Below are 12623 nucleotides of genomic sequence, written 5' to 3'. Positions count from 1 at the left end.
AAGAATTGTTTTGTGGGGTTGGGGAAGATGGCTCAGTCAATGCCTACTTACCACATAGCATGAGGACCCAAGTTCAGATCAATAGCATCAAAAGAAAAGGTCAAGTGTGGTGTGTGAGCTTGTAATCCTAGCTCTGAGGAGGGATGCAGGAGGCTCCCTGGAGCTCATTGGCCAGCTAGTCTTCAGACTCAGTGAGAGACTGTGTCTCAAAACAAGGTGAGGAGCCAGCAGAGAGATGATTCAGTGGGTAAAAACACCTGCTTCAGAGCCTGGTGACCCGAGTTTGACTCCTGAGATGCACAGTGGAGAGAGTTGATTCTGAAAGTTGTCCTCTGACCTCCACATGTACACCATGGCACACATCCATACTCATATACACATATCATATGCAAAGTAAGTAAAAAAAAATGTGGCGAGCAGTAGAGGAAGACACTCAACACCAACCTGTGGGCTGTGTGCATACACCTGCACACATACACACACAGGTATTTTTAAAGAAATGTTTTGTGTTTTCTGAATTGTGTTTTATTTTGCTGCTCCAGTAAACATTTGAAAATTTTTTTGTCATGAGTCTGTTGGTATTGTTTGGTGGTAGAATGGATTCTCAACATGCCAAGGCCCTGGGTTCAGACCTCAGAAGACAATCTTATATAGGGTTTAAACCATCTATTTCCCTGTCTCATCATTTGGTACTATCAATATTAATAAATAAGTAAACCAAACTGGTGATGTAGCTCAGCTGGTAAAGCATTTGTCTCGCATACTTAATGCCCTGAGTTCGATCCCCAGCTCTACAGGTAAAAGTATATACTTAGCGAGCTTGAGTGCCCACATTCTTTTTTTCTTTTCCTATTGAAAATAATATTTTTTTTGCCAAGTGGTGGTGGCAAATCCCAGCACTCAGGAAGCAGAGGCAGGTGGATTTCTATGAGCTCCAGGCAAGCCTGGTCTACAGAGCAAGTTCCAGGACAGCCAGGGCTACACAGAGAAACTTTGTCTCAAAAACCCAATAAAAGAAAAAGAAGAAAATAATTTTTTTCATGGAACATATTCTGATCACAGTTTCACCTCCCCACCATCCAACTCTACTCCTTTCTTTCTTTCTCTTTCTCTTTAGAACAAACAGGCAAACAAGCAAACCAGAATAAAAAAGAAAAAGTGTAAGAAACACACACACACACACCCCATACAACACAAAATTGTATACTATACTATACAAATATACTATACTATACAATCTTTCCTCTCCCTCTTCAGCAGAGTTCCCTGAGCTCTGAAGGGAAGGACCTGGTGGAGACCTCCAGTTTAGACTCTCTGCATAGTGTCTGGCTGTGGGTCTCTGCACCTGCTCCCATCTGCTGCTGGAGGAAGCCTCCCTGATGATGACTGGACAAGGCAACAATCATATTTGCCTTTCTGGGTTTGGTTACCTCACACAGGATGATCTTTTGTAGCTGCATCCATTTGCCTGCAAATTTGATGTCATTTTTAACAGTTGAGTAATACTCCATTGTGTAAATACGCCACATTTTCTTTATCCCTTCTTTAGTTGAGGGACATCTAGGTTGTTTCCAGTTTCTAGTTATTATAAAATAAAGCCACAATCAACATAGTTGAGCAAGTATCCTTGTGGTAGGATGGAGCATCCTTTGGGTATATACCCAGGAGTGGTATAGCTGGGTCTTGAGGTAGATAGATTTCCAACTTTCTAAGGAACCTCCATATTGATTTCCATAGTGTCTGTACAAGTTTGCACTCCCACCAGCAATGGAATGTTCCCCTTGCTCCACATCCTCACCAGCATGAACTGTCACTTGTGTTACTGATTTTAGCCCCTCTGACAGGTATAAGATGGAATCTCAAAGTAGTTTTAATTTGTATTTCCCTGAGGGCTAAGGATGTTGAATATTTATTTCTTTTAGTGTTTCTCAACTGTTAGAGATTCCTCTATTGAGAATAATCTCTCTAGATCTGTATTTCATTTTTTAATTGTATTATTTGATTTTTTTAAAATACCTAGTTTGAGTTCTATATATATATATATATGTGTGTGTGTGTGTGTGTGTGTGTGTGTGTGTGTGTGTGTATGTATATATATGTATATACATTTCGAGTATTATTCTCTCTTGAATATGGAGTTGATAAAAAACTTTTTTCCCATTATGTAGGTTACTGCTTTGTCCAACTGACAATGTCCTTTGCCTTACAGAAGCTTTTCAGTTTTACCAGGGCCTGTTTATTAACTGTTAATCTTAGTGCCTGTGCTATTGGTGTTCTGTTCAGAAAGTTGTCACCTGTGCCAATGGGTTCAAGGCTGTTCCCCACTTTCTCTTTTATCAGGTTCAGCATATCTGGTTTTATATTGACATCTTTGATCCCCTTGACTTGAGTTTTGTGCAGGGTGATAAATATGGATCTATTTGCATTCTTCTACATGAATATATGTCCAGTTTGACCAACACCATTTGTGGAAGATGCTGTCTTTTTTCCCCATGTATATTTCTGGCTTCTTTATCAAAAATCAGGTGTACAAAAGTGTGTGGATTTATGTCTGGGTCTTCAATTTGATTCCATTGATCAACGTATCTGTTTTTATGCCAATACCATGTGGTTTTTATTACTATAGCTCAGTAGTACAACTGAAAATCAGGGATGGTGATACCTCCAGAAGTTCTTTTATTGTTCAGGATTGTTTTAGCCATCCTGGGTTTTTTGTTTTTCCATTAGAAGTTGAGAACTGTTCCTTCAAGGTCTGTAAATAATTGTGTTGAAATTTTGGTAGGGATTGCATTGAATCTGTAGATTGCTTTTGGTAGGATGGCCATTTTTACTATGCTAATCCTACTGATCCATGAGCATGGGAGATCTTCCCATCTTCTGATATATTCTTCAATTTCCTTCTTCAAAGACTTCAAGTTTTTATCATACAGGTCTTTCCCTCACTTGGTTATTTTCTATTATTTGAAGGAATTGTGAAGGGTGTTATTTTCCCGATTTTTTTCTCAGTCCATTTGTCATTTGTATACAAGAGGGCTACTGATTTGTTGTTGTTGTTGTTGTTGCTGCTGCTGCTGTTGTTGTTCAGACAATCTTGTACCCAGTCAGTTTGCTGAAAGTATTTATCAGGTGTAGGAGTTCCCAGGTGGAATTTTTAAGGCCCATTATGTGTACTATTATATTATCTGCAAATAACAATACTTTGACTTCTTCCTTTCCAATATGTATCCCCTTGATCTCCTTCAGTTGTCTTATTGCTCTAGCTAGAACTTCAAGTATTATATTGAATAGATATAGATAAAATGGACAGCCTTGTTGTGTTCCTGATTTTAGTGGAATTGCTTTAAGTTTCTCTTCATTTAATTTGATGTTGGCTATAGGCTTGCTGTAAATTGACTTTACTATGTTTAGGTATGTTTCTTGTATCCCTGATCTCTCCATGACTTTTATCATGAAAGAAGTGTTATATTTTGTTAAAGACTTTTTCAGTATCTAATGAGATGATCATGTGGTTTTTTTTCTTTTCGTTTATTTATATGGTAGATTAATTACATTTACTGATTTTCATATATTGATCCATCCCTGCATCTCCGGGATGAAGCCTACTTGATAATAGTGGATGATCTTTTTGAAGTGTTCTTGGATTTGCACTGAAAGTATTTTAGAGATGATTTTTGCATCTAAGTTTATAAGGGAAATTGATCTGTAATTTTCTTTCTTTGTTTGGTCTTTATGTGGTTTGGGTATCATGATGACTGTGGCCTCATAAAATGAACTTGGCAAAATTCCTTCTGTTTCTATTTTGTGAAATAATTTGAGGAGTATTGGCGTTAACTCTTCTTTGAAAGTCTGGTAGAATTCTGTGTTAAAACCATCTGGCCCTGGGGACTTTAATGACTCGTTCATTTCACTAGGGGTTATGGGTCTATTCAAATTAATTATCTGATCTTTATTTATTTAACTTTTGGGGTTTTTTGCTTTTTTTTTTTACTTTTAATAAAATTTTTTAATGTGTATTCCCCATCCCTTATTGTGATATTTGTGCACAGATTTTACTGATAATAAATGGTAAAGTAATCTTTTGACCACCTTTATCACTTACCTATGACTTTTTGTGTGTATGGGTAAGTGTTTTTCTAGAATAGATTTAGAAATGGGGCCTGGGACCAGAAGTGTGTCATAGTTTTTTCAGTTTCTCAGATTTGGGAGTGGATATTCAGTTGTTACTAGTTGAACACTGTTGATCCAAAAATCCAGGATGTGCCAATGTTTGAAATATTAGGCGTTGATCCCCAAAATGTTTCTGTGTTTAGATTTTTGGATTGAGGTTGTTCAACGATGTTTTAGGTCCCCAGATATAACTCAGTTTTCCTATTTGGTAGATAACAGCCAGGTTTCTTCTGGTTCAGTCTTCAGTCACTGTGAGCACTCATTGCCTGGGTCCACTCTGAGGTCATCTCTGTTGATTCAAAACAGGAAAGGCGGTCCTTCTGTATGCCACGTGCAGTGGTGTCGACTCTCCTTAAGACTTCCGGAATGTTCTCAGAAGTCCTCTGACAGAGGATTTGTTTTCACTGTGGTCAGACACTTGAAATAACTATCTTAAGTCAAACTGAGTATTACTTCTTTATACTTATTTGTTTATAATAATGCAAACGGATAGCCTTTGAGTGGCTTGCCTGTAGACACTTTTTTTTTTTTTACATACTTTTGTATTTAGTAACAGTATTTTAGAATAGGGTGATACTGCATAGACCTGCTCTTTGAAGGATGAAGGAGTGTCAGCATTGAGCCCTGGTTCCATGTGTTTTGTTTTGCTTTCAGGCCATAGCTCTACCCGGTGTCTGGGCGCATGCTCTCCTCCGTTGGCACTGGCAGGCCTGCTTCAGGATCACTATCTCTGCTAGCAAAACTGTAGCCTAAATAAAGGACCCCTCAGCATGCAGGGCCGCTTCTGACACTGAAATGTACTGTGTTGCATTGATAGAGAAGGGAGTGGGGCAAGAAAACACACTGATGTACCAAGATAGTAACTTCATAAGGTAAACCAGATCGTTCCACGGTTGACAGCCGTTTAGTGAGAGTCTGTTGGTCTGGATGCTACTTTGACAGAAATTATGACCAGTTCATTCCTTCTAAGCACTATTGTAATAGCCAGTGACTTGGGTTATTTCAATATTAGACTTTGTTAGGTGCAGGTATTGGATTCCTATATGATGTGTTATATTTATATTCAAGTTTTTCAAAGAAGTGATAATTTCGAACTTGAAGTCATAAGATGATTTACCTAAATCCCTGTTCACGCTAGCTCACCATGCCTTCTCCTATGCCCGAGTACCTGAATGTGCACTACATTGGGGAGTCGGCCTCCAGACTGCTGTTCTTGTCGATGCACTGGGCACTTTCCATCCCTTCTTTCCAGGCTCTAGGGTGAGTGTTTTGAAGTCCTTGAACATAAATGTGATTTCTGTGGCACACGTGTATTTACACACGAAGTTTATTTGGGGAGGATTTGTGTTATCCTGAGGTAGAAAAAAAAGGTCTACCAGTCTATCTAGATGACAATTCAGGATAGCTAACTACTATTTTCTCTATTACTGTTTGTGTGGAAGAGTAGCCATGTTGGGTAAGTGGAGAGGACAATCGTGGCCAGCACTGGCAATGGTCATCTTTGATTATCACAGTGATTGGAGGTCTGGGGGTTGGAGAGAGGCCCAGTGGTTAGGAGCACTGTCTGCTCTTGCAGAAGCCCCAGGTTCTGTTTCCAGCACCCACCTGGTGGCTCACAGCCTTCTTAACTCCGGTCCCTGGGGATCTAATGCCCCCTTTCTGACTCTGCTGCCAGCACCGGGCATGCACATGGTGCACAGACATGCATGCAGGCAAAATACACACACACACACACACACACACACACACACACACACACACACACAAACACATTTTTCTGTAAGATAGGAATGTGTTAGAACTCAGGCATGTCCAGCCTCATGGCCGTGAACTACATAACAGCCAACGATAGCTATAAAATCATAAAACAATATAGAATTTGGGGGACGTATTAATTTTTCTTACTGTAACTTGATGATGTGCTCTTTGTAGATGGAGTGTCCTGTGCAGTGTCGAAGGCTGGGTGCTCCTCTTGGGTGGCTATCCCCCTGCAGCCTTGTTTCAGTGTTCATTCCAGGCATGTCACTAGGGAGCTGTATTTGCCTACATGTTTAAAATCAGCAGTGACTGTTACCCAGTCACCTAGTTCCTTCCCCCAACCTCCAAAGATCATTTCAGAAATGTGTGCTGTGACAGACCGTATCTGTATTTGGTTTTAAAGCAGTCAGGTGAAATGGAAAGTGAGCCACTCCAAGAAATCAAAGCCTGACTGAAGTTCGCCAACACGTGCTTAAAGTCACTGGCCTGTGACGGTGAAGGAGTCTGCCCTTAGCCAGCAAGCTCGTTTATCACAGGACCCTCCCTGTCTGTCTGGTTTTGTAACCATTCACTTTCCTAGCCTGTCCATTGATTGCCCACTTGACAAATGGAGGTAACTCTCCCTTCCTATCATAGAATACTTTGACTGTAACTAGAAAACATGTGAGCCCTGATTCCAAAGGATATAGTTGATACCATGATTTGGTTGCTAGCTAATCAGTGATCTGTGGTATACAGAGCAGAGCTTACATTAGAGTATGTAATCTCTGAGTGAGCCTTCCCTTTTATCTCAGAGTAATATTCAGCTTTTAGTAATTTTCCAACATTTTTTAAGAAAAAACATTCTCGATTCCAACCCCACCCACCTCCTCCAGAATACACTCTTCATTATTTTAATAAAAGAAAAGAATTGGAGGTTTAGCTGAAGTCCATTAGTCCCACCGCCCTTGGTTTTAAGTACCTCTGTAGAATGTGCCTATCTCAGGGAAACAGCTGAGATGCTGAGCCCAAGAACAGAGCCCGAGGTTTCTGCTTATAGAATAATTAATTTTATAGTGGCAGCCACTTTTCTCTGTGATCTGTATTGGAAATCCGTTTCTGTGCAGCAGCCACAGGCCTCTTAATTAGAATAACTGTTGAGCTAACAATCCAGGCCATTAGCTGCTGCATAAACTCTTACTTCTTATCTCTGCCTAGATAATCTTTAAATCCTTTTTATGAGTTGACTTAATCAGATAAGTGCTGGATGCTAATGGCGGGAAGCTGTTATGTGGAGACAGAGGATGTTCTTCTAAGCCTGACTGGGGGTGGGTGCTGAATTTTTCTGGCTGGATACAGAAATTGTCCTCAGAGTTCTAGTTTTACAGAGACATGGACAGCGGTACTAGGCACGTGTACTCGGATGCCTTAGTGGGTGGAGATTTGCTTAGTGTCGTTTGTGTTTGGAAAAGCCTTGACATTTAATAGGAATGTTGATTTTCTGTTTAAGATCTGTAGTTTAATTCATAGGAAATCATTCTGCATGATTTAGGTAAATGACTCCACAGTTCTAGTAGATTAAGAAGCTGGGGTTACTTAGTGTAATTTGCCTGGAGTGTGGACAGTAACAGGGTTGTTTACTCTGATTTTTCTTTACATTGGTGTGTGTGTGTGTGTGTGTGTGTGTGTGTGTGTGTCTCTGTGTGTCTGTGTCTGTGTCTCTGTGTGTGTCTGTCTGTGTGTGTGTGTCTGTGTCTGTATGTGTGTCTGTCTGTGTGTGTTTCTGTGTCTGTCTCTGTGTCTCTGTGTCTGTGTCTGTGTGTGTATATGTCTGTGTGTGTGTGTGTCTGTGTGTGTGTGTGTGTCTGTGTGTGTCTGTGTGTGTGTGTGTGTGTGTGTGTGTGTGTGTGTGTGTGTGTGTGTGTGTCTGGCACATACATTGCAGGCACACATTTGGATGTAAGAGGAGGGCTCAAGGGAAGTCAGTCCCCCTGGTTCTGAGGTTGAACTCACGCAGTCGGCTCAGTGGTGAGTGCCGAGCTTTCTCACTGCCCTGGGTTTGGAACAGGGTCTGACTGTTTAGCCCAGGCTGACCTCAAACTCATGTCAGCCCCCCAGTCTTCAGTCTCCCAGGTGCTGTGTTTCAGGCACACACTACCATGCCTAACTCTGCCTAGATTCTTAGAACCCAAAGTTCCAGGCCACCATGGTTTGCCACAGAGACTTTCTGATTTACACACGTTTTCTTTAACACCACTTTAACCTGAAAGTTCAGTCTTCTGTGGTTCCATAAAATGTAATGTCTTCTGTAACCTGCTGGTTTCAGACCTGTAGTTGGGTGAATTAATTGCTTCTTGTTGGTTCTCTTTCTCTAAGGACCATGGGTTCAGTTCAGACAGATGCTGAAGTGGCAGGTAGCACACTGGGTGTGTTTATGTGGATGCCAGATGGTTGCATTGTCCTCAGACATAGGTGACCGGGCCAACAGAATGCTTCTGTTGTTGATATTTGTGGGACTTTCTGGGACCTGGATGGATAGTTTACATGCATTTTCTATCCATTTCTTTTGCTTCCTCAGAAAAAAGATTTGAAAATAGGTACTGTAAGGATACTGCAATAGTCATTTATTTCCTAACAGAAAAACTCTGATAGCAAACGTGGCCGTGATCCAGGGTCTTGCTGTGACTCCAGGATAGCCTCGAACTCACTGTGGAGCTCAGATTGGCCTTGCTTCTTTTGCATCAGCTTTCCAAGTGCTGGATTACTGTCCTGCACCCCATCCCTAGCTGGAATTTTGTTTTGAATAAACTTAGATGGATATCCTTCTGTAATTGATTCCTACAACTAACCCTGTAACTTTCTCTCTGGCAAAGAAGTAATCTAGTAATTTGCTCTCAGTTGCCCCTTTCGGCCCCTTGTTTCAACGTTTCTCATCCTCTGCATTGAATCTAAGTTGGTCTCTGAGCCCTCTCCCTAAGGCCGAGGTGTTTCCAATACAAAGGGTAGCACAGACAAGCTCTGGTATTTTTTTCCAGTTATTTTTACTTTCCTGTGTTTGCCATTTGCCCTAGTGACCTTTCTATTGCTGTGACAAAACACCACAACCAAGTCAACTAATAGAAGAAAAAGTTTGGAGGATCTTACAGCTTCCGAGGGTCAGAGTCCATGAGCATCATGGCAGGAAGTGTGTCCCCAGACAGGCAGGTGTGGTGCTGGAGCAACATCTGAGAGCTTAATCTTGAACCTCAGACAAGAGCCAGAGAGAAACACGGGAAATGGCTTGGGTCTTTTGAAACTTCAAAGCCCACCCCCTGTGACACATGTCCTGTAACAAGGCCACACCTCCCAATCCTTCCCAAACAGTTCCACCAATTGAGACCAAGTATTCACATATTTGAGCCTATGGGGCCATTCTCATTCAAACCACCATACTATTCAACTACTGTGGTTAGCTGTTTTCTTTTTAAAACTTCATAATCAATTAAGAGGAAAACTGATTTGCTTTTAACTCTGAAGTATAGAACCATAAAGTAAAACCTCCTCTCCAGAAAGCTAATTCCGTAGTCAAGAGTTCAGTGTCCTGCCAGCGCTTCCCACGCCCTGGTTATTAAACTGTCCAAACACTTTCGCATAGTGGCACGTCCTGTTACTCCCCGTGATGTCCCATCACACAGTCAAGTTTCCTGTGCCACATGTATGAATTCCTGATGGCCATCTTCTTTGTGGAAGTACTACAGCTTACATACTCATCTCCATCAGTAGACGTCTGAGCTGTTACCAGCTTTGTATTCTGTCCAGTGCTACCAAGCACGGTTTGTCAACATGTGTTACTACTGCCATGAAATAGGTATTTCCAATGAAATTGCGAGGTATTATAAGGTATGCATGTTGGCTTTGATATTGTTAGAAGTCATCCCCAGAAAGCACTGACCAGTGCTTCTTTCTCCTCACTACTGATGCTGGATCTTACCATCCCTGCCAGCAGAGCACAGTGTCTTCTTATTTTCCTTGGTTTTAACTGAGATGGCTTTCTCTGTATTATTTTCTGTGTGGAGGTTTATAAATACTGCTTTTCTTTGCATTGGAGCTTCCCTTTCAAGTTTACTCCATAGCCAGTTTCTTCTGATGGCAGGCTGTCTGTCCCAAATACTAAAGGAATTCCCATGAGGAAAAGCTTCCTGGTAAACTCTTGGTTTGGCTTTGGTTTTTTGTTTGCTTGTGTGTTGCTCTTGAGGCAGCATCTCACACTGTAGTGCACACTAGCTGGGAACTCATTATGCCGCCCGGACTCACTTCTTACTCACACAGTCCTCCTGCCTCAGTCTCCCCCTGCTTTGTGTGTACACATGCACCGCCCAGTCCAGCCACTTTGTAAACTCTTAGGTGACAATGTCAGCCTTTGTGTCTCTTCTTCTTTTTATTTATGTGTATGTGTGTACCTGAGTGCACTATGTACACAAAGTTGCAGGGGTTTATTTTGTTTTATTTTGTGTCTGAGGGATGGGACGCACATGGCACAGCCCACGTGGGAAGGTCAGAGGACAACTTGCAGTAGTGAGTTCTCTCCTTCCACCGTGTGGGTCCCGGGCCCCCAGGTGCTCGGCTTGATGTCAGACACTTTCACTTGTGGACATCTCTCTGACCCCTGTGGCATCTTCAAGAAGGAAATAGTTGATGTGCGGTCGCCAGGATCATGTGTTTCTTAGCAGCCCGTGCTTACTAACTTGAATCCCTTTGGAGAAAGGAAAGAAATCCTACAATTTAATTATCTTATAACAACATATTTAGAATTTGCTTGAAGATTTTTTTTTTCTTCTAAAAAGTCCTATACCTACAACTTCTCTAACTGACTTTTTTGTTTTGTTTTGTTGTTTTTCAAGTCAGGGTTTTTCTGTGTAACAGCCTTGGCTGGTCTCAACTCTGAGATCCGCCTGCCTCTCCTCCCCAGTGCTGGGTTAAAGGTGTGCACCACCACAGCCTGGCCTCTAGCTGACCTTTTAAAGTCCTCACTTCTGTCCGTTCTATGTCCTCAAAGATTAGAACAAACAAACAACAAAAAGCCCAGATTTGTTTCTGTATACAATGTACTTTGAACTGTTCACTGAGATGCAGAAATGAGGGAACTTTTACCTTTGGGCAGTGTGGTAACAGACCCCTAACATAACAAACTGTGTGTCAGGTAAACACCAGAGGTCGTGTGTGTGTGTGTGTGTGTGTGTGTGTGTGTGTGTGTGTGTGTGTGTGTGAGAGAGAGAGAGAGAGAGAGAGAGAGAGAGAGAGAGAGAGAGAGAGAGAGAGAGAGAGAGACTGAGATTATAAGAGGGCATTTCTTCAAAGAACCAGGCTCTGAAGCCAGCTGTCATGGTACTTACCTGTAATCCTAGCACTAGGGGAGCTGAGGCAAGAGGACCGTGCATTCCAAACCATCAGTGGCTCCATAGTGAAACTCTGCCTCAAACAAAAAACATAACTGCAACTCCTGGGCATGGAGATGTGGCTCATGGCTCTGGGGTCATCCTCAGCAGCACATGAGCGCACACACACATCTTCAGTAACACACACACACACACACACACACACACACACACACACACACACACAGCTCTGATCTAGCCCTCAAAGAATGAGTGGGTTTGTTAACTAGAAAATGAAGTGGAAAAAACATTCAGAGAAGACAGAACCGCCTTTAGAAATGCATCAACACTATTGAGCACTAATGTTGCCCTTCCCAGCTCGTTACTTTCTCATTGCTGATGCAGTTTAAGGAGGGAGGGTCGGGTTTTGGCTCATCAGTTTAAGAACAATGCTGTCCATCATGACGGGGTCGTGGTGACAGCTGACAGTGAACGGTAGTCACCACACCCCTGCTGCAGGCTTGCCCTGTTCTCTCTTAATGCTACAGTCCTCGCTCTCCAGTCTCTGGATTTGTGAGACAGTATTTCTGGTAGCCTCGGCTTACCTCCAGTCACTGTAATGGCCTTGAACTCCCTCCCTGATCCTCCTGCCTCCACCTTGACTCCTGGGATTGCAAGTAAATCCCAACATTTTTGTTTTTCAAAAAGTGTCTCCTAGAGCTGGAGATACGTCTCTGTTTTCGAGCACTTAATGCTCCTGCAGAGGACTTGAGTTTGAATCTTAACACCCACAGCAGGCTCCAGTCAGCCTGTAACAGCAGCTCCAGAGGATCTCATGCTCTCTTCTGGCCTCTGAGGACACACACACACACACACACACACACACACACACACACACACACATGAGACAAGCACACTTACACATACAGAAAGGAGCACACACACACATGAGACAAGCACACTTACACACACACACACACATACACACACACACACAGCATATACAATCACATACACATGCATGTAAATAAAAAAAAAAAAAGATCTGAGCCAGGCAGTGGTGGCGCACGCCTTTAATCCCAGCACTCGGGAGGCAGAGCCAGGCGGATCTCTGTGAGTTCGAGGCCAGCCTGGGCTACCAAGTGAGTCCCAGGAAAGGCGCAAAGCTACACAGAGAAACCCTGTCTCGAAAAACCAAAAAAAAAAAAAAAAAAAAAAAAAAAGATCTGCCGTCTCTCTTCAAATCAGAGTCCTCTCCCCTGACCCGCCCGTTTTCTTACATGTCTTCATGCAAGTGGAATTTTAATCATCTGAAATTAGCTGTGTAAATAATCACATGTATATGTTTACATAACACGTATATAA

General features: G+C 42.1%; 1 protein-coding gene across 1 annotated transcript in view; it reads left to right on the top strand.

Moving 5' to 3' along the window:
* The window catches only part of Nr2c1 (nuclear receptor subfamily 2 group C member 1), a 48843-nt gene that overhangs the window by 26929 nt on the left and 9291 nt on the right, over positions 1–12623 (top strand). The window contains exon 10 of the mRNA XM_059245392.1: positions 5306–5427. Within this exon, the coding sequence (XP_059101375.1) occupies positions 5306–5427 (122 nt within the window). The remainder of the gene's footprint in view (positions 1–5305; positions 5428–12623) is intronic.

Source organism: Peromyscus eremicus, chromosome 18, assembly GCF_949786415.1.
Source record: "Peromyscus eremicus chromosome 18, PerEre_H2_v1, whole genome shotgun sequence".
NCBI classification, from domain to species: domain Eukaryota; kingdom Metazoa; phylum Chordata; class Mammalia; order Rodentia; family Cricetidae; genus Peromyscus; species Peromyscus eremicus.
This window is presented reverse-complemented; position numbering and strand designations above follow the sequence as displayed.